Source organism: Harpegnathos saltator, unplaced genomic scaffold (genome assembly GCF_003227715.2).
Source record: "Harpegnathos saltator strain DR-91 unplaced genomic scaffold, Hsal_v8.6 scaffold409, whole genome shotgun sequence".
NCBI lineage: Eukaryota > Metazoa > Arthropoda > Insecta > Hymenoptera > Formicidae > Harpegnathos > Harpegnathos saltator.
The window spans coordinates 189,579-212,561 of NW_020230216.1; the positions used below are offsets into that span (position 1 = coordinate 189,579).

Sequence of the window (22,983 nt, forward strand, 5' to 3'; positions counted from 1 at the left end):
GGGTAAACTCGGGGGCAAGGAGAAAGCCCCCGGCCCTGACGGGATCCCTGGCCGAGCTTGGGCTCTCGCCCTCGGCGACAAGAACCTATCCGCGGCCTTACGTGGGGTTCTGAGTGAGTGCCTCAGGGAAGGAGTATTCCCTCGGCCTGGAGGAGGGCTAAATTGGTCTTCCTCCCCTAGGAGGGTAAGCCGCCCGGGAGCGCGTCGGCTTATAGGCCGATATGGTTGCTGGACGAGGCGGGCAAGGTGCTTGAACGCATCATTGCCGACCACTCGGTCCAGCACATGGCCTCGGAGGGGCCGGATCTCCACGGCCGTCAGTATGGATTCAGGCCCGGGAGGTCAACGTTGGACGCCGTCCAACACCTCCGGGACTTGACCGCGACGGTCGTGGAGAAGGAGGGCGGGATGTTGTTGGCGGTGTCCTTGGACATTAAGAACGCTTTCAGCACCTTGCTCTGGCCGGAGATTGGACGGGCCCTCGAACACCACGGGGTGTCTGTCTATCTCCGGCGCATATTGGCGGCCTTCGAGGACAGAGACCTCGCCTTCGAAGAAGGCGGGGTTCAAGGCCGGCGCGCGATTGAGCGCGGTGTTCCGCAGGGGACTCGGTTCTCGGCCCCCTGCGATGGAACATCGCGTTCGACCAGGTGTTGCGTACTCCACTCCCCCCAGGCTGCCACGTTGTCTGTTACGCAGACGACACGTTAGTGGCGGCCGGGGGGAAGAACTGGGGGGAGGCTCGCCTCTGCGCGTAGGCTGCAGTGAGATCAGTGGTGAGAACCATCGTGGACCTGGGTCTGAAGGTGGCGCCCCAAAAGACTGAAGCCGTGTACTTTCACGATGACAGTCGAGGGGCGCCGCCCGAGACTCAGGTCCTGGTCGATGGCGTCCGCATCCGCGTTGGGCCGACGATAAAATATCTCGGCCTGACGTTGGACAGCCGCTGGGAGTTTGGCCTGCACTTCAGGAATCTGGCCTCCAGGGTGCGCGGGGCTGGACTGGCTGTGGGCAGTCTCCTGCGCAATCTTGGGGGTCCGGGATGAAGGGCTCGCCGCCTGTACACGAGTGCTGTCCTATCCATCGCCCTGTACGGGGCGCCGATTTGGGCGCCCGAGCTCAGCGCTTGCCGTGACAGTGTACGTCGCATGAGGCAGGCGCTGAAGCCAATGTATATCAGGGCAGTTAGGGGATACAGCACTCTGTCGTACATGGCGGCGACCACCCTGGGCGGCTTCCCTCCTGTGGAGCTCCTCGCCGAAGAACGACGTATCCTTTATTGGATAATCAAGGAGCTCCGCGAGGAGGGGGAGCTAACAGCCAGGGACCTGCGGGCCTTACAGACCCAAGCCGTGGCCCGTACCCAGGAGATGTGGAGGGACGCACTGTCTGATCCATGAAGGTACGGGCGCGAGACGGCGGAGGCTGTCCGCCCCTGCCTGCCAGAGTTGGCGGGCAGGAGGGGATGCGGATTGTCCTTCCATCTGGTGCAGATACGGGCCATGGGTGTTTTGGCAAGTATCTGCACCGGATTGGGAAGGAGCTTACCACCAGGTGCCACCACTGCTTCGTGCTTATGGACACGGCGCTCCACACCCTGGCTCAGTGCTAGGGGATCCAAAGAATTTCCCACGCTTACAGCGCATGCCTGAAGTGACGTAGAGCTATATATATGTCGAAAACCACTGACAGTTTAAAACGCATGACAGAGGAGACATGGAGGGGCCCGCGCAGAATACTTGTGTTTCCCATAGTTGTTTTCCCGCGTTTCTTCCGCGAGTGCGTGGTTTAGGGTTAGGTTACCCAGTAAACATTAAATATGTTATATTTATGTTATGTTATATCAACATTATATTTTCTTAATATCATTAATTAATGTAATGTAAGTGTTACTTAGTGTTTATATGTAGTGTGTAAGAATAGTGATAGTGCAATCTGTGATATAGTGCAATCATAGTGTTCATTTTTGTTAAATAAAATATTAAGTGCTATGAGAACGGATGACCAACCTTCAACCAGTGACATTGAGAAGAGGAAAGTTGGAGCACAAAAATTTAGAACAGCGTAGTTAGGTATGAACATTTTTAAAGATTGGTTGACATGGCATCAAGACAATGAAAAAGCTATCTGCACGGCTTGTAACATTGTTTTGACATCCGGTAAATCTAATTTAATTAAACATGCCAAAAGTGGCAAACATGTAAAGAATATGATGATTCGTAATGTCAATCCATCTGTTTCATTAACTATGAACAACAATACGTTTGAGGAGATCATGCCACTAAAGTAAAAATAGCCGAGATAAAATTAGCAGTTTTTTACGCATCTCATAACATAACTTTTGAAATATTTAATGACATGACCCCTTTTTTAAAAGATATTTTTACAGATTCACATATAGCCAAAGATCTGACACTGTCACGAAGAAAGTGTACGCAAATTATCAGAAATATTGTAGCGAAACGTGCAAATGAAAAACTTATTAGTAATTTATTAAATATTCGATTTTCAATTTCACTTAATGAAAGCACAAGTGTCACAAATGATAAAATTCTTTGCATTTTAGTTAAATATTTTTCAATACAAAGTAACAAAGTTGTCACAGAATTATTAGAATTAGTTTCTTTAGATGCAACAGATTGTTCCGCAGAAAAATTATATTCTGCGTTTGAACAGGTTTTTTAATAGTAAAGAAATACCAATTTGTAATATTGTAGTAATGGCTTCTGATAATGCTGCTGTTATGATAGGTAGTCACAATTCTTTTCAGAGTAGATTAAAGAAAGAGGTTCCGGCCCTCATTGTATTAAAGTGTATATGCCATTCCTCAGCTCTTATAGCAAGTAAAGCGTATTTTAAATTGCCGGCTTCTTGTGAACATATTTTATACGCAGTTGGTATATATTTTCCTGTCAGTGCTAAAAGATCAGCTATTCTATGTGAGTTCCAAGCATTTTATGGAGTAGAGTCACAAAAAATCTTAAAATTATCTAACACAAGATGGCTTGTCTTGCAGAAATGTGTTGAAAGATTTCTCGATAATTGGAAAGTTTTAAAACATTACTTTAATCTAGAAAGTTTGGAGTCTAACAATAACTCGGCATCTTTTATTTGTAATATTTTAAATGATAAAGTTACTTAAACATATTTGTTGTTTTTAAAATATTCCTTAACTTTCTTTAACACTTTTTAACGCTTTGTATCAGTCCAGACAAATTTTAATTCATAAAATATAGTTGAAGATTGTGAACAGTTAATGAAACAGATGGGAAAATAATTTTTAAAACCTGATGTTATAAGTAATATTGCTGACAATCTTTTAAATCCAGAAAACTTTTTACCGGTAAATTCTATTAATGTTGGTCTAGATTTTGAATTATTTCTCTCAGCTCATGAATGTTCAAATTTTTATGTTGAAGTAAAATCTAATTGTCTGCAATTTTATATTACCGCAGTACAAGAAATGCTACATCGTCTACCGTATAATGATGAAATCCTTCGCGAACTTACATTTTTAGATGCGAAATTTGCTTTACACGACAAAGATAGAATCATATTTCCTTTTACGAATGTAGCAAAACATTTTGGCATATCTGACATTACGAAAATAGCTAAGGAATGAAAAATTTTACCTTTCGAATTTAATGACGTGTATAAATTTTTTTTAGCTAATTTAGATATCGTTGAAATGTGGAAGACAATTTTTGAGAAAAAGATTGTAATAATGAGCCGTTGTTTCCAAATTTAGAAAAATTAGTATATGCTGCTTTATCGCTTCCACATTCTAATGCCGAAGCAAAGAGAATATTTTCTATTGTCACTGATGTCAAGAATAAAAAGAGGAATTCAATTAGTATCACTTCTTTAGACGCACTTCGTAAAATACGATCATCTTTTGAAGCTCATAATGTAGATTTTCGCACTTTCGAAATTGATTCTAGACATTTGGAACTGCATAAGGCTAAAAATTTATATTGCAAACAAAACAAAGAATATTCTACTAAAGATATCACAGAGTTTATTTATACTAATGATTCCGAAAATTAATTACATGAAATATAGATTTATAAAATATATTTTATTTTTTAATATAGGCAAATATGTTAAAGTTAACGTTTTATTTAAACTTTACATTTCATAATACTAAAGACTAAAATTTCTTTTACAGCGTTAAAAATATTTTATTTATAATCATTTTTTGTTACGTTGTCATTGTGTACCATATTTGGGAACATTGGCACATTTCCTCTTTTTCTTCTATTAATAATCATAATTAAGACAATTGTAAAGGTATATTTTTGTCACTATAACTTTAAAGTCTTTTAATTGTTTTTTTATCATCATATTTTATTTTTTAATGCCTTTTATTTCTTCTTGCCAAATTATTTTTAACATAACAATAATATTTTCATTTCTTTTTGTGTGATAAAATGTACTCTATTGATTAAGTACAGTGCAATATTTATTTTTTTAGATTATAATTGTCTTATTATATATACAGGGTGTCTTATAACTAATCTGGCAGAGCTCGTGGAGACATAGAGCGGGTTAAGACAAATATAAAAGTCCCATATCGTTTTGTGAGATTCGCAATAATTATCGAGTTATTAATGACAGAAATCTGAGGAATGAGTGCACGTCGAGACGTTATGGGAGGAGCATCTAGCCGCTCAGGCTAAAGAGTACTGCCCAGTCGACAAAAGAACTGTTGCCGGCGCGCGGCGAGAGGAAGGACGACGTGCTAATGTTTATGTCCTTACCTCGCCGCTCCTACATCCCGCCGCACCGCGTCTAAGCTCGCGCCGATATGGCCGCTGAATATTCGCGATTACGATTATGAGATTATTTTATGAGATATCACAGATAGCTCATATTAAATTGTAAAGTTCAAGATTCAAAAGTTCTTTGATCAAGGAAAACATCGAAAAGGAGAAAGCGATAGAGAGCGATGAGATCTACAGAGATTCTCATCGTTTTCTATCGCAATCTACCGTTTTGCTGCATTGGATCCGAAAGAAATGATATCGCGTAAAGATAGAGTACGATGAACACTTTTCATCGTACTCTATTGTACTCTATCGTTAGGAGAATATTTAATTGTTAGAGTATGATAGAATTCGCGTAGAGACTCATCGTGTCCTATCGTTTTATTCAAGTCTACACGGAAAATATGTTTGGTTGAATGAACCCATTTTCTGACGAAATAAGAGAGAGAAAGAGAGAGAGAGAGAGAAGAGAGAGAGAAAGAGAGAGAGAGAGAGAGAACGATTAAGAAATTTTGATTGAAAAAAGCACAATTTTGTTTAAGTTAACCATAAACCTTGATGAATTAGATTTAGTATTAATATTTTCAGTTAATATTTCTCTGTATCGTTCATATTTCATTTGCAAGCTGTATCATGGACCAAACATTTTTATCATATATCATGCATAAATTGTTGTCTTATATCGTAATTCTTGTCAGTGTTATATTAGCAGACGATGAATCGCTGGAGATGATCACTGATTAAACTCCACCCTGCTGTCGCACAACTACTGTCAGTGTTATATTAACGACAGAAGGAACTGAAAGTTCTGTATCGTACAATTGCGAAAAGAGGACCATCGTTGTCAATGGTGCACCAACGATACTCGGCATAAAATTGATTCCTAGGTATAATCGCGATACAACGCAAATCCGAGTGTTATCCGAGTTATTTTGACACGTTATTTTTATGCGTGTCTCTGTCCCCTACTTCGGGGACAGAGACCTCGCCTTCACCAAGGAAGGCGGGGTTCAAGGCTGGCGCACTATGGAGCGCGGTGTCCCGCAGGGGTCGGTGCTCAGCCCCCTGCTATGGGACATCGGCTTCGACCGGGTCATTCGCACTCCACTCCCCGACGGCTGCCACGTTGTATGTTACGCAGACGACACGTTAGTGGTGGCCGAAGGGGAGAACTGGGGGAAGCCCGTCTCCGAGCGGAGGTGGCAGTGGCATCGGTGGTGGGAACCATTGGAGACCTGGGTCTCAAGGTGGCGCCCCGCAAGACTGCCGTGTTTTTCACGATGGCAGTCGGGGGGTGCCGCCGGAGACCCGGGTCCTAGTCGATAGCGTCCACGTCCGCGTCGGTCCGACGATTAAGTATCTCGGCCTGACGTTGGACAGCCGATGGGGATTCGGGCCTTATTTCAGGCAGTTGGCCCCTAGGGTGCGTAAGGCTGGGCTGGCTGTGGCCAGCCTGATGCGCGCCCAAAGGCACCTAGGATGGCGGGATCGCCGCCTGTACATTGGTGCGGTTCTCTCGATCGCCCTGTACGGGGCACCCATATGGGCGCCCCAGCTGCAGGCCAATTCCGCGGCCAGATGCCTGCTGCGGCAGGCCCTAAGGTCGCTGATGATCAGGGCGATTCGAGAGTTTCGCACCGTGTCGTACATGGCGGCGACCACCCTGGCCGTTTCCCCACCCGTGGAGCTCCTAGCCGAGGAGCGGCGCATCCTCTACTCGAGGGTGAAGGAGCTCCGCGAGACGGGGAAGTTGTCGGCCAGGAGCCTGGAGGCCCTGAAGACCCAGGCCAGAGCTCGGATCCTAGAGCGGTGGGAAGGCGTTTTAGCCGACTCCCGAGGGTCCGGGCTCGCAACGGCCGAGGCTGTCCGCACCTGCCTGGCTGAGGTATCAGGCAGGAGAGGGCGTGAAATGTCCTTCCACCTGGTGCAGGTGCTGACCGGCCACGGTTGCTTCGGGAAGTACCTGCACAGGATCAGGAAGGAGCCCACTACTCGGTGCGGGAGCGTCCCAGATGCGCACAAAATAAAACGAACACAGCAGGTTGAATGAATCAGACACAGTGACAAACGGACACAGTAAGAAAAGGACACAGTAAGAAACGGACACAGTGACAACCGGACACAGTAACAAACGTAAACAGTAGGAAACGGATACACGGTGGTTGTAATCGGACATAGTGAGAAACGGATACAGTAAGAAACGGACACAGTGAGAACCGGACACAGTAAAAAATGGACACAGTATCAAACGGACACAGTAGGAAACGGACACACCGTGGTTGCAATCGGACACAGTAAGAAACAGACACAGTGATATTCGGACACAGTAACAAACGGACACAGTAGGAAATGGACACACGGTGGTTGCAATCGGACACAGTGAGAAACGGACACAGTAAGAAACGGACACAGTGACAATCGGACACAGTAACAAACGGAAACAGTAGGAAATGGACATACTGTGGTTGCAATCGGACACAGTGAGAAACAGACACAGTAAGAAACGGGCACAGTGACAATCGGACACAGTAACAAACGGACACACGGTGGTTGCAATCGGACACAATGAGAAACGGACACAGTGAGAAACGGATACAGTAAGAAACGAACACAGTGGCAATCGGACACAATAACAAACGGACACAGCAGGAAACGGACATACGGTGGTTGCAATCGGAGACAGTAAGAAACGGACACAGGAAGAAACGGACACAATGACAATCGGACACAGTAACAAACGGACACAATAGAAAACGGACACAGTAGGAGACGGATACAATAGGAAACGGGGTGCGAAAAGTGAAAAAAAAGTAAAATCTGATCGTACGTGCATTATTTATGTATATTATTGCTGAATCGACTCATCTTTTCATACTGTGCGGTCACTTCTGCACTTGTGCAAATTGTTCTAATTAAATCATGCAAGATAGCGATCATGTTAAAACTTATTCAATTTGCAAAGCACAAATTTCATCGGTGTACAAAATATATATGCCATATACATGTCTTACTTTTATTTGAAGTGTATAAAAATATTTAGAATTATCAGCATCTTTTTTAATACATATTCTTTATGACGTTTATCGCACATATATTCTAAGACAGTCGATTAGTTGCCAATATAACAGTATTGTATATGTTAAGCATTACATACTGAAATGTGTTGTAGACTAAGGCTGTATGCAAGATTAGGTTGAAAGTATTTACTGCTAATTTCTCACAATACTTTAAGGTGAATTATATAAAAATTACTTATATGCTAATATTCAAAGTTATTTTCTTTAATAATATGTATTATAAACATTTCCGAAACAATGTGTGTTACATAATTACATAACAATTACATAACAAGCCAACAAAAGAACAGTAGGAAGCACGCATACTAAAATATAAAGTATATCTTAAAATATATATGGTTATTTTTATCTGCAACGACTGCAAGGTTGACGTGCTTTCCGTTTTCGTGTAATCTAGAACATTATGTAAATGTTTCAATGTGTAAATATTTTATCTGTCGATAATGAGTAACGTTTCAATGTATACTTACTTTTGATGGAATAGTGTTTTCAATAAACGCTAATGGTTGCTGACTATTCTTAATATATTTTTCGCAGTCTTGACGTGTGAGCTTTATTAGAGTAATCCTAGGTTCTAATAGATTTATTGGGATATCTTTGGGATTTGTAATACTTGTATTTTTTCTTCACAATTTTTTCCAGTATTGCCTATCAAAGATATATTTGGAATATTTTCCTGAAGCGTGATAAGGCAAGTTAATAAGAATGTAAGTCAGACATAATATAGTTAATACTAACTTTGCATATTTATATGATATTTATCACAAACAGTTTCAGGTAGTCCGACAAATAATTCCTCTTCATAATTTTTGTCATTTTCATTTAGCAAAGATATGTCTAATACATTTTCCTTCTCTAGAGTATGATAAAGATAGTTATCTTTTTAAAAAAATAATTGTTAGTAAAATATAAAAATTATTGTTAATACTAACCTTGCATATTTACGTGTTCTTGATGTAGAATGTTTTTGGATATTCCGATAAATATTCGCAAAAATTGTTCAATGGGTAACCTTGAAAAATATTTTAATACTTTAATATTATAATATTTAATATTATAATATTATAATATTATAATATTTTAATATATATATAACGTTATATATATATATATACACACACACACCCAGCAAACAGTGTTACATGTAATGTATTGTGGCGCTTTCCTCATAGTCATATTCACGTTATCAAATAAATTCTATTGAATCCAATAAAATTCCACGGGACGTAACAGAAAAAAAGTGGTGACGGCGGTGGGATTCGATCAGGGGAAATAAATGCATATTATCGTTAATGGACTAGAGGAAATTTCAGCCGTTTGTACTGTCCCATTCAAGAATCTTCTTAATCAATTAAAGGAGAGTAGAGTGTAATAATATTTTATATGAAATACCTTCCCCGCGTTCGCTTATGTGCCGTCGTCCGCGCCTTGCAAATCGTTTCTCCTGTAAGACTGAACTAATTTTTTTTCTCGCTTATGTTACGTCCTGTAGATTTAATTAGTAAAAATTCTTTCCTCTCGCAGATTTATATTCTCCTAATATAACTATAATAGGAATATATACATATATAAATATAAATTAGGAAACAGACCCATCTGGCGAACAGCCGTCGCGCCAAATGAAAAGCGATTCGGGAAAATTCCATAACAGGAAACAATGCCCTGTTGTAAAAACCTATACCTGGGTAGTGTTCGCCAAGTATGTCCGTCGTCCCAGTTATAAAAACTTGAAACTCCGCGCTAATAAACCTTCAGTGAAACAAAGCAACTCAGAGCATCCCTGCTCTAAAACTTGAAACTCACATCTTCCCAATCCAAAACCATATGTGCCCAATCAGTCAACCAACAAAGCCTACTTCACTGATAGTCGTAAAATCTGATCCCAGCCTTTGATTTACGGCATTTTGATTTTTCCAGCCGTCCACTTGTATACATTTCTCTATCTCAAGAACCCACCACCTCTACGCTTGTCGCGCCTAACTCATTCAGCCAATCATATATCCACCTAAAACTATGAGACACTCACGCTCCACCCTTTAGCCCTTCCATATTCATATCTCCAAAAACTAACTGTCTCCTCCCACGATGTCTTTTAACTTTGCTAATGGCTGAGACTTTTTCCCACTAAGACCAATCCACCCCTTCCTCAAAGGCCATCTCTCTACCCACCCTGATAGCTTCTGCCTCCGATTATTACTATAAAAACCGCGGTAATCCGCCTCCGCGGGCACTTCTACTTCAACTTCTACCGTTACTTCTATTCTGAGAGACAGAAAGAACAGATTCACATAGATTCTAGTTTCAAAAATCAGACTTGTAAAAACACGTCCTTAGACTCAAATTCGTCTTCGGTTTTGTTTCGGTACTACATATTCTTTTACGTCCTCTGTTTTATTTATTTATTTTTGGGACTAAAAAAAAAAATAAAAAGTTTGAATCACTGCTATTGTGCCATAATTGGACAATTGGAAGGGAGTGGACGAGCACAACGTGACCTATCGAGCAGGAGCTACCAAACATCAACTTTATTTTTGCTCACCTTCAGGATAACAGGAGTCAGCAGTAAGTTCTGTTTTTTTTTGCTTCTACCTTTTCTACCACCATCTTATTAATTCCCCATATTATTGAAATCCGTTCTAGTGGGTCATTATAACAACATAGGGATAACCCTCCACCACGTTTTCCGAACGTTCGAGGAAGCTTTTGATATTAGCGATCCAGATGAACTTACGTCCCAGATCCACTACCTCCGAGCCATAGTTAATATAGCGTTAGGAATTGATTATCACCCGGATCCTACACTCCTATCCCCTTACCTCCTTCCTCGTTTTTCCCCTGGTACTCCGCCTTCTTCTCCTACACACGCGTCCCCGCCTTCAACCCCTTCGATATCTTATTCACCAGTTTCCTTCTCCGAACTATCCACTCCCTTAAATTCACCCGACCACTCACGCTCCCCCTCACCCGACTAATTCTTTACTCATATTCCTACCTTTTTTTTTTATTATTTCCTCCTTCTTTCACTTCTCATACATACACACATACACATACACAGTCATTCCTCAACTGTATTGAACCGCGCCGTAATCCATTTTGTTATTTTAATAAATCTGTTTATATTTCATTCTTTTTCCAATTGATTTCAAAATCACATATACCCTTCCAACAGTCAACTCATGGTCCTATCCCCGGTAAAGGGATTCGCGTCCCTGACCGAAAAACGGACCACTCGTCGTACGTCGGTGCCCGAGTAAAGGGACCCGTCGGGTCCCTGACCCGTTCACTGACACGCGTGTACGAACGAGGTTCGCCTTACTCGCGAACGAAAGGGTTGCGTTCCTCCTCTAGGACGTAACACTTAATTCCTGTAAGATTAAACTGTCGCAATAGACCCCCACTTTATTGTCGATCTCGATCGCCTTGTTCAAGATTGTCAAACTCTATCTGATATGCAATCAACTGTCCCACGAGTTTTTCTTAGAAATATGTCGCGCCTTCCTCCTCACTTAGCAATACCCACTTTCCCAACTTCCGACGATTTTACTAGCGACCATCCTAGCGCGCTTCCTGCAGGGGATCTGAGCACTCCCTCGACTTCTAGAATACGAAGTAATCTCGATGCCGACGGTACATCGACCGATCCTTCTAATACCGCCGGCCTGAATCCTCGCTCTTCCGAGGACGCTACTGCCGACATTTGCGAATTGTCTAGGAGGACGGCCTCTCTCGAACTACTCATTAATAATCTCACTACATCTTTACGACTTACACGCGAAAACCCTCTTTTGTCCTCATCGTTTGCTCGACAACCTGAAATACCTCCCTCAGTTTTCGACAGCGATCCGGCCTCCGAACGCGCTAACCCTTTTCCTATACAAACTCCCAGTACACAGAACATTTTTCCAAATTCTCTTATTCGAGGCGCCTTAGAACTCGTGCCTGTTTTTGACGGTCATAATATTCCCGTGCTTCAGTTTGCAAGAGCCTATAAAAGGGCAAAAGAATTAATGCTTCTCACTGATGAAGCACATCTAGTTCGACTGTTGGGAAATAAGTTGACCGGACATGCTTATCTCGCTGTTGAAGACGAAATACACGAAACCGTTGAACGTTTATTAGACTCACTTAAGCAAACTTTCAGACTGGCGCGCACTCCTAATTATTACCGCCGACAGCTTAGCGTTAATTATAAAAGGCTTAATGAGCATACTTTAGATTACATTGGACGCGTAAAGGATTTGAGAACCGCTATAATCGAGGGAGACCAAAATATATTTGGGCGAGAATTATCCCGTACAGAGATATCATTAATAGATTCCGATATTTTTGTTTCATTTTTCGAAGGGCTCCCGCCAGAATACCGTGCCGAAATTCGCCTTGAGGGATACCGAGATCTAACAGAAGCTTACAATAAAGCCATTCTTATAAGCAAACGCTTGGAACGTGATCAAACGCGTTTTGGGGAATCTCGATCGCGATCTTTAAATCGTATACTTCCTCAAAATCCTCAACCCCCCGTCTCTAGACCTGTCATCATTCTCCAGCGCAATTCACCTCAACCGTTAGCACCCCTTCCTCAAACTCCTAACCCATATGTTTCGGCAATTTTTCCTACAAAAATCTGCAATTATTGCAAGAAGATGGGGCATGTAATTTCAGAATGTCGAAAACGGCAATTTAATAATAATAATAAACTAGATTCAAATGCAAATAGTCTACAGGGAAGCGCCCCTGGGGCCTCGGCCATGGGCAGGAGCCAAGGTCTAACTGTCCCGCGCTCCCTTCTCCCCTTGAGTGCCGATCCTCTACCATCCGCGTCCTCAACCTCTACACCGGGAACGTCCCCACAGTAGAACTTTGTTCTCGTTCCCTTGTTGGGCCCACTCCATTTATGGTCGACACCGGCGCCCAACCTAATCTTATAAAAATCGGTACCCTTCGTTCCGATACGGTTATCAACGCGCTGCATACTCTGAAACTCACAGAAATAACTAACAATGTCGTTAATAATCTTGGAGCTGTGGAATTATATTTTTTAATACGCCCGTTCTTTGCCACGCCATCCAAAACGATTTTCCCATTATTCAGCAAGGTATCCTCGACTCTTCCTTTTTCTATACACACAAGGCGCGCATCGATTTACGTTCAAATTGTATCTATTGGCGTAATAGAATTTTTCCTTTTAAATTACACGAAAGTATCGTTGTACCGAGTCGTTCGAACATCGGATTTGCGGTTCGTGTGTCTAATCCTGAAGTAAAAACCGGATATTTGCCGCGGCTATATTCGGCCGACGGAATATATGCGGGCGATTCTCTTGTCACTTGTGACAATGGAAAAGCGTTTCTACATGTGACTAATACAACGGAGCGAGAAGTGGAGCTACTAATTCCTACAATAGAACTTCAAGAAATATCCCATATCTCTTTGAATCCGTCTTCCCTACAGCCTATTCATACGCCCGAAAAAATGTACTCTTGTCACATAAAAAATGATATTAATTCTATCGAACATTCTGCCAAACCTTCTAAATTAAATAAGCATCAGTTCTCGTTTTTGTTTTGACGATAATGTTCTCAAAGATCTTAAGTCTCTTTTCTCACTAGATAATATTATGTTAAAATCGCGTTTTCACGAAATTGAGTCTACCGCGCCGATACCAAATATTGCATCTAAATCCACCTTTGAAACAAAAGCTAATGAAAACAAAAGAGGAATCGTACTCCCGCTTTCCTCGACATCGCTTAAAAATAAATATAAAATAAAAAAGTTAGCCTCAACTGTATCTTCCAAATCACCTCTCGCTACCGAGGCTCTCGAAATCTCTAAATTATTACCAGTCCATCCGTTCAAGGATGTCGATTTTGTTGATTCCTTTGCTCATCCGGCGCTCATCAAATTTTCGGATGAGAACACTTCTGAATTCGACCAAAATCTTGTGCTATCAAGGACGCCATTTGTTGAATCTCCAAGTCTTGCCTCTCTACTTCCTAATTCTAACTCTAAATCTCATCTCGATACTAAGTCCGAATTTAATGAGGCACCCTCTCTTAATTCTAAACGTGGCGATCCTGATAGTGAACCTTCAAACTGCTCAATCTCGCCTAATTACACAACCGCTTTGTCCGTTATATCACCCCTCGAGTTAATCGTCGATAAGCCTTCTAACAGACCACCTCCTAGGCCAGGAGAACATCCAACCATCCCTGACTCTCGGACAGACGCTAGAGCAACACGCATCTTAAATTTACTTCGTTTGGATCATTTGAACCCCGAGGAACTTGATAATATTCGTTCTCTAGTGATTAACCAAGCAGATTGTTTCCATTTGCCCGATGAACTATTAGGAAAAACTAATATCACTTCTTATCTAATTTTCACTTCTGACGAAATTCCTGTTCACACGAAGCAATATCGATTCCCGCCAGTTCACAAGGAGGAGATTTCTAAGCAGGTCGATAATTTGTTAAAGAACGATGCTATCCGAACGTCTATTTCCCCATACAACTCTCCGATATGGATTGTGTCAAAAAAACCCGACTCTCAGGGAACCAAGCGTTGGCGCATGGTAATCGATTATCGTAATTTGAATGAAAAAACAATTGGCGATGCCTATCCCTTGCCGAATATCTGCGATATTCTAGACCAACTTGGCGGAGCTAAGTACTTTCCAATTTTAGACTTATCTAGCGGATTTCATCAAATTCCTATGCATCCCGACAGCGCTCATAAAACTGCATTTTCCACTCCATATGGCCATTTCCAATTTGAGCGGATGCCATTCGGGTTAAAAAATGCTCCGGCCACAGCGTTTGATGGATCAGGTATTATTCGGCTTACAAGGCACTGAACTTTTCGTATACATGGACGATATTGTTGTTTACGCTTGCTCTTTACAACATAATGTAAAAATGAGAACTCTGATCGATCGCCTCCGCAAAGCTAATCTTCAATTACAACCTGATAAGTGTGAATTCCTGCGCAGAGAGGTTGCATATCTGGGCCATGTCATCGGAGAGGATGGAATCAAACCCGATTCTAATAAGATCTCTGTTATCCAGAATTTTCCCTGTCCTAAAACTACTAAAAATACTAAGCAGTTTCTCGGCCTCGCCGGCTATTATAGAAGATTTATCCCCTCCTTTTCCCACATAGCTAGTCCTTTATCTAAACTTCTTAAGAAAAATACACCTTTTACATGGACCAACGAACAACAAGATACCTTTAATCTCCTAAAAATGTTTTTATGCAAAGAACCCATACTCCAATATCCGAATTTTTCAACATCTTTCATCTTGACAACGGACGCTTCTAAATTTGCCATAGGCGGAGTTCTTAGTCAGGGTCTTATCGGACAAGATCTTCCCATTGCATACGCATCTCGTATTTTAAATTCAGCCGGACGAAATTATGCTACAATCGAAGAAGAACTTTTGGCCATAACATATTGTGTGCATCATTTCAGACCTTATTTATATGGACGTGAATTCGTTTTAGCAACCGACCATCAGCCTTTCACGTGGCTATACAGTGTTAAAGATCCAACTTCCAGACTCATGAGATGACGCCTTAAACTTGAAAAATATAATTATAAAATAATTTATAAAAAAAGATCCTTAAATAAAATGCAGATGCACTCTCTCGGAATCCTCCACTGGGAAAATTAGCAATCAATGTGAATAACGGTGATGACAACGCGTTTACTGAAAACATTAATCCAATAGCTTCTAATAAACCTATTCGAATTATGCCAATCAGAAAAAAACGACGACTAAATGCACAATCTTGAATTACGGAAGATGATGATTCGCTCGATTCTGAGCCTGTGCCTGATTCCGACCGCTTAATTATTAGGAAATCTAAAGTACGCATTCGACAGCAACGAATAAGCCTAGAAATTCACGATCTTCCTATACCTATTAGTCAACCTTCTCTCTCTCCTGTCCGTCTCCCCGAAATTCTACCAAACCCAGTCAATCATTCTACATCTCTCAGTCCCGCTAACACCTCACTCGATTACATGTCCTTGGCTGAAAGGTTACTTCGATTACCATCAAGTCAACCCCCAAGCTTTGCACCAAATACATACTTTGACTCTCCGTTAGGTTCCGAACATTCGTCGGAATTTTCCAAAGACTCGGACTTGTCGGATGTTGAGGGGGACGCTGTGCCACTTGTTCATCCTAACACTCTTATCATCAAAGAAAGCAGAGATGATTTTCTGGCTCATTGCGATAACCTAGCTCTTTTCCCTGGACACAAAACCCGTTGACAAAGGCGCCGAAATTCTGGTCACATCAAATATGGTACCGCCTTTGATCGATTTGACTCTCGGTCGCGGACGAATATTTCCCTTGCTCAGCGGTAAACATCTTATAGTGCTAACCGTTAAGGAACGGCCCTCAATCAGAACCAACTACTGTATCTTGCAAGAATGTTTTCGTTCTCTTTTAGACATAGTTCTGGAAATAAATTTAACCTCCTTTAGCATTTCTAAAACAGAGATGATTGACGATATTAGTTGGAATTCCGTGACTGCTGAACTAAAAAACATATTCTCTGAACAGACTATAGTTATAACCATTTGTCTAAATCTTACAAGTATTCCACCTGAAGATGACCGACCTCGCATAATTACCGAGAATCATGCTTCAGCGGTGAGTGGACATCAAGGTGTTACCAAAACCTACCGGCGAATACATCAAAATTTCAGATGGTAACACCTAAAGCGCGAAATTCAGGAATATATTAGATTGCGTCGAACCCGTCAATTGAAAAAACTTGTTAGATTAAAAACTCGACAACCTATGATTTTAACGGATACTCCGGGAGCCGCCTTCGATAAGGTTGCTTTAGATAATTTAGAGCCTTTGCCGAAGACTCACTATGAGAAAGTTTATTTATTAACTATCAAGATGTCCTCACTAAATATTCGGTCGCGGTACCCTTAAGACGCTTCACTGCTGAGGCTACAGTCACCGCGTTTATTAGTAATTTCATTTGCGATTTGGATGCCCTAGAGCAATTCTAACCGACCAAGGTACTAACTTCACTGGACGCTTGATGCAAGAGCTAGCAAAGCAATTTAAAATTCGTCAATTTAAAACAACTTCCTTTCATCCACAGTCTAATGGTTCTTTGAAAGATCACACAAGTTCTATGCGAATACATTAAGTGCTTCATTGAGAAGGAGCGCGACTGGGATGCTATGATCGAAAAGCCAGTTTCGCGTATAACACTAGTGTCCACGAAGGAACTCGATTTATACCTCACGAGTTGGTCTTCGGCCGGATCGCTAGGCTGCCCTCCTCCACATCTGACAAATCTCCGCTTGAAACTTATCCAGAATACCTAACCAACCTTTTCCAAATTCGCGACCTTCAAGAAGCTGCACGAGCTAATTTAGAAAAAGCTAAGATTAGATCTAAGGCTTATTATGACCGACGAATCAACGAACAAAATTTTCGAGTGGGAGACTACGTCTTCCTACTTACTCAGGACCGCTCAAATTGGCTGACCAGTACTCTGGCCCCCATGAAATTCTATTACAAGTTCTCGATAATGGTAATATTCGAATCCGTATACGAAATTCTTCAAGAATAGTTCATCCCAATCGTCTTCGCATTAGCCACTACACTGCACACTAAGATTTNAAGATCATGGATCATGAAAAGGTAGCGCGAAGAGATTGCGAAAACGAGCGGATCGATCCGTAAGAAGTATCGCGCTTTAAAACCGGTAGAATTAAAATCTGCATTGGAAGACACTTTAAACCTATTATGAACCTCTCAAGCAAATCGCGGGAAGCAGCGCTAATGTGGAAATAAGTGAGTTTTAAAACTGAGTCACTATCAATGAGTACAAGCGACGAAAAACAAAGAGTGTAATATTAAAATCCGAAAAAAAGATAAAGTTCGTAAGGCAAAACTCACTAGCCGTATTACTCTCGCTGAAACGGAAACTATTCAAAGATCCTCCGATAGTTTCCTACATCGACGGAGCTCTATAATATGAGGAACCACATGAACCTTCACCGATCGACAATCTACTCACTGATGATGATGATGAGAATGTTCCGAAACCCCAAACTATACCGTAGTGACATCGTTAGACGTCATTGCGAACGTACAAAGGACAACAAACTTTACATGATCATTTTGGTCCGTTGGTCAAAAATATATGGGAGCTATGCTAAGTAGTGGAAAAGATAAACACCATAGATTATGTTTACGGCGTACGTCTTAGTAACGATGGAGTGATGTTCGGTGATAAACGTATCGATGTGGATAGAGACGATAATATAATCATAGGCGAAACGAGATACATTGGAACTTCCGGTCTTTATGAGCTAATATTCAAAAGAATTCCCAACGATTCTGTGTACACCGAGGCGGATATGCAAAAATACAAAATATACTATTGGCGACGAATGCTCACAGACGCGGTACTTCTCGCAAAATCCGATACTCGGTAACAAGGGACACAAAATAATATAACATATAATCGCGCCCCTAGTATCACATGCGTCGAGCGATAAAGTGGCCGGAATAGGTTTATACGCATCGCAAGCTATGATTGACCTTAAATGACAACAATATCGATTACGTGCATTGGGATGATCTCCAACGAGCTAGTGGATCGTCTGCGATTGCTTGATGCTTCATGCCAAGCTGGCAACAACGCTCATGACAACGAAATTTTAACGATTATCGAAGAACTCCGCGAAGCTGGTCTTATTATAAATTAAACAGCGCTGCACTGACACGAGTCAGTCAGTCAGCCAGTCGGTACAGCATCGGCGCAGCTTGCTAGACAGCAATAGTTCTCCGATCGAAGCGCATTAATGGAATGAACACGTTAAAAATTACGTACATGAAAATGCCTTTTGTTTAAACGATGCCAAGTTTTTGATGCAAAATCGCGCAAGATAAAAAATGTAGCGCAACCTGAAGCCGACAGTGACGTTGCAACCAAACATACATACATGAAAATGCCCTTTGTCTAACCGACAATAGTAAAGGTTTTGATGGCAAATGTTTCGATGCAAAAATGCACGCGATACATAATATACCGCAGCCGGAAGCCTTCAATGACGCTGCACACAAATATTATGTGATGAGAGTATAAAGTCTGTAAAACTTCTGTTGCATGAAAGTAACGTTGAGAAGAAGCAGTATATCGATGAGAATATAAATGCTGTAAAGCTTCTACTGCATGAGAGTTGAGAAGAAGCAGTATGTAGATGAGAATGTTTAAAAAATTGAAGGATTGGTTGGAAGACTACCGGAAGAAAAACATACAGAGCATAAATAGCATTCATGAGAGCATGGACCAAATTTTAGACTGGACATGCTCAGTGATAAAGAAATCAAGGGAAATGTAAAAGTAGAATATTACAGTTAAATTGACATACAGTGCTGGACAAAATAAATCATACACCTTTCAACTATTTGAATTTGTTAGTGTAACTATTCTTACAACAAGCAAATATATTATGAGATACAGGAAAATCAAAGCATTTTAAAGTATTTAAATAAAGGAAATGTGAAATAATAAAAATTGTGCTCAATTTGTTTGCAAATAATTTATTACTCAATATTGGTACATTGTATTCTGGACAAAATAAATCATACACCTAAATGATATATGGTAGGAAACTGTCAATATTTACATTTCATCGTTCTGCTATTGTTCGTCATTCTACTGTTTGTTTACATTGTATATATGACTAGAGTTTATGTGTTCGGTGAAGCAGTAATAATTGTGACAACCAAGAACAATGTCACAGAAGCAAATTTCTCTTGATATCCGAAATTTAGTCATTCGCGACCGACAGAATGGTAATTCTTTTAGAAAAATTGCTAATAAATACTTGATTTCTGTCGGAGCAGTGCAGCACATCTGGAAAAAATATGAAACACATGGGATTGTGGCAAACTATTCCGGAAAAGGTCGAAAACGGGCTACAACTTTTCGTGATGACACCAGAATCGTTCGAATGGTAAAACAAAATCCGAAGCTATCATCGCGAAACATTGTGGAATCGATGAACCTGACTGTTAGCAGTAGAACTGTGCGTCGTAGACTTAGGGAAACTGGACTAAAAAGTGTGTTCGCGTCAAAACGTCCTTTCATCAATAAAATAAATAAGAAAAAGCGATTCGAGTTTGCCAAGAAGTATGCGAATATGCCTCTAAGTTTTTGGAAAACAGTATTGTGGTCTGATGAGAGCAAGTTTGAGTTATTCGGACAAAAACGACGGTCTAGAGTATGGCGAAAATCTGGTGAGGGTCTCAAAGAAATAAATGTTCAGAAGACTGTAAAACATGGAGGCGGTAATATCATGGTATGGGGATGCTTTGCATGGTCTGGTATCGGTAATTTGGCTCGAATTGAAGGTATTATGACGGCAGAAAGATATATTGATATATTGTGCGAGAATTTGGAAGAATCTCTTTTGAAATTAGATTTAGAAACTAACTTTATCTTCCAGCAAGATAATGACCCGAAGCATAAAGCGAAAAAAACTATTGCCTTTTTTAAATCTAATAAAATAAAACTGCTCGAATGGCCGCCACAATCACCAGACTTAAACCCCATTGAAAATCTGTGGGCTTATTTAGATAGGAACGTGGATAAAACGAACGTAACTGACAAGACATCGTACTATGCAGCACTTCAGAAAGCTTGGGAGGATATTGATCCTGAATATATGAAAAAATTAGTCGAGAGTATGCCTCGCCGACTGGAAGCAGTATTAAAAACTAAAGGCGGCAACACCAAGTACTAAGCACCATTAGAATTAATGTTCTTTGTTCGTGACTACTTTTTTCTATAAGTGTATGATTTATTTTGTCCAGGGCACAACGCACCAATATTGAGTAATAAATTATTTGCAAACAAATTGAGCACAATTTTTATTATTTCACATTTCCTTTATTTAAATACTTTAAAATGCTTTGATTTTCCTGTATCTCATAATATATTTGCTTGTTGTAAGAATAGTTACACTAACAAATTCAAATAGTTGAAAGGTGTATGATTTATTTTGTCCAGCACTGTATAGTATCGACACAAGCGAGAGACGGGTCATCATAAGCTGCAATGGCGAAGCAATCATCAAAATTTAACAAAAAGAAGAAAAGTTCAGAGAAGCAGCTCATCGAGAAGTATCGGTCCCCCCTAATATCTTCAGTTAGAATGCATTCTGCAGAAAATGTCCAATAACAAAGTCATATGGTTTCAAGCGGGGAGTAAGATGATGACCTAGACTTTGACCTTGATCATGTCCTTCAAGGTCATTTCAAGGTCAACCTTATTTTTTTAAATAGAACTCCCAACATTTTATTGCATATTCTTATAGCTTATCTCGAGAGCTTTCCAAAACACTATAATAAACATTTTTTCATTGAGTATTTTTTGAGTTATAAAGGTTTGAAGTTAACAATTTTTTGACACAAAATGTAAAATATCTTGTAAAATATTATTTAGTTTTCAGTAATCATAACCTTAATACTTTTGTGCGCGAAATAATGAGACCAATTAATTGGTTTAAAGAAAATATATTAATCGAAAAGTATCGGCTCCCCCTAATATTTTCAGTAAGAATGCATTTTGGAAAAATGTCCAATAGCAAAGTTGTACGGCTTCAAGCGGTTATGCTAGTAAGCTATCGCGGAAAACTGCCTGAAGGTGATCGCGAGAAGCTGCGAATGCGTGATGTCCGAAGGCGTTAGCGGGAATTTGCCCGAAAGCGTTGGCGGGGCTGATCTTTCTTGTCTCACTCTTGCAGGCATCAATAGTAATACAAGCTCTTGAGCAAACAATGCGGATCACTGATTTGAATCTTTGATGCAGTGCTGTCTTCTTCTTAGCGAGCAGTAGTCCGAAGACGATTTTGATAGACGCATCGAATTTTGTGATCTTATGATGGAGATGATTGTCGACGATCCTCTATTACTTAATAATATTGTTTTCTCTGATGAGGCAACATTTTAACTGACTGGAAATGTAAATAGACACAATTGTAGATACTGGAGTGACGTTAATCCTCACTGGAAAAGAGACAATCATACCCAATACCCACAAAAAGTATGGGCTGGTATTCTTAATGGTAGACCAGTTGGCCCTTTCTTCATTGAAGGCAATTTGACAGCACAAGTATACACAGTCATGCTTCGCGAACAAATTGTTCCAGCTATTCGAGACATAGCTGGTGGAAACATGGATGAAATTTATTTCCAACAGGATGAAGCTCCACCTCATTATGGTGTCATTGTCCATCAATATTTGAATGAGGTCTTTCAGGACAGGTGGATAGGGCGAAGGGGTCATATTGAGTGGCCACCTCGGTCTCCGGACTTGACCTCACTTGACTTATTTTGTGGAGTTACTTGAAAAGTAAAGTTTATGCCACCAAGCCTCAAGATTTAGATGATTTAAGAGGGAGAATAACTCGAGAGATAGAACTAATACCGCCGGAAACGTTCCGGAATGCGGTTTCAGCTGTTTATAACAGATTGGCACATTGTCAGGCTGTTGAAGGGTAATAATTTGAACATTGGTTGTGAATTGTTTGGTACAATTGAATACTTTGCCCAAGCTGACCAATTGGAATGAAATTCGCCTTAACTGGTCGGAATCACATACCACTCTTGCCTTAACTGGCCGGAATCACACACCATTCTTGCCTTAACTGGTTGGAATCACACACCACTTTTGCCTTAATTGGTCGGAATCACGCATCACTCTTGCCTTAACTGGCCGGAATCACACATCACTCTTGCCTTAACTGGTCGGAATCGCACATCATTCTTGCCTTAACTGGTCGGAATCACACACCACTCTTGCCTTAACTGGCGGAATCACACACCACTTAACAAATTGTTAACTTCAAACCTCTATAACTCTAAAAGTACTTAATGAAAAAATGTTTTATTATAGTGTTTTGGAAAGCTCTCGAGATAAGCTATAAGAATATGTAATAAAATGTTGGGGGTTCTGTTTAAAAAAATAAGGTTGACCTTGAAATGACCTTGAAGGACATGGTCAAGGTCAAAGTCGAGGTCATCATCTTACTCCCCGCTTGAAACCATACAACTTCGTTATTAGACATTTTCTCCAAAATGCATTCTAACTGA

The 22,983-nt window shown here is 40.8% G+C and overlaps 1 protein-coding gene across 1 annotated transcript; it reads left to right on the top strand.

Annotated features, from left to right (window-relative positions):
- The first annotated feature begins 1,148 nt into the window (after positions 1 to 1,148).
- LOC105184115 (uncharacterized) lies at positions 1,149 to 6,816 on the top strand. Its single transcript, XM_025301285.1, has 2 exons — positions 1,149 to 1,387; positions 6,174 to 6,816. The coding sequence occupies exons 1-2, from the start codon at positions 1,149 to 1,151 to the stop codon at positions 6,814 to 6,816; spliced, it is 882 nt and encodes a 293-aa protein (XP_025157070.1).
- Positions 6,817 to 22,983: the final 16,167 nt, after the last annotated feature.

What these genes read in the sequence shown, in the direction of transcription:
- LOC105184115 (XM_025301285.1), top strand. Translation starts at nt 1,149, where the DNA reads ATGAGGCAGGCGCTGAAGCCAATGTATATCAGGGCAGTTAGGGGATAC. An exon ending in GAGATGTGGAGGGACGCACT is followed by an intron (nt 1,388 to 6,173) that starts GTCTGATCCATG and finishes GCCTTATTTCAG; the next exon opens with GCAGTTGGCCCCTAGGGTGC.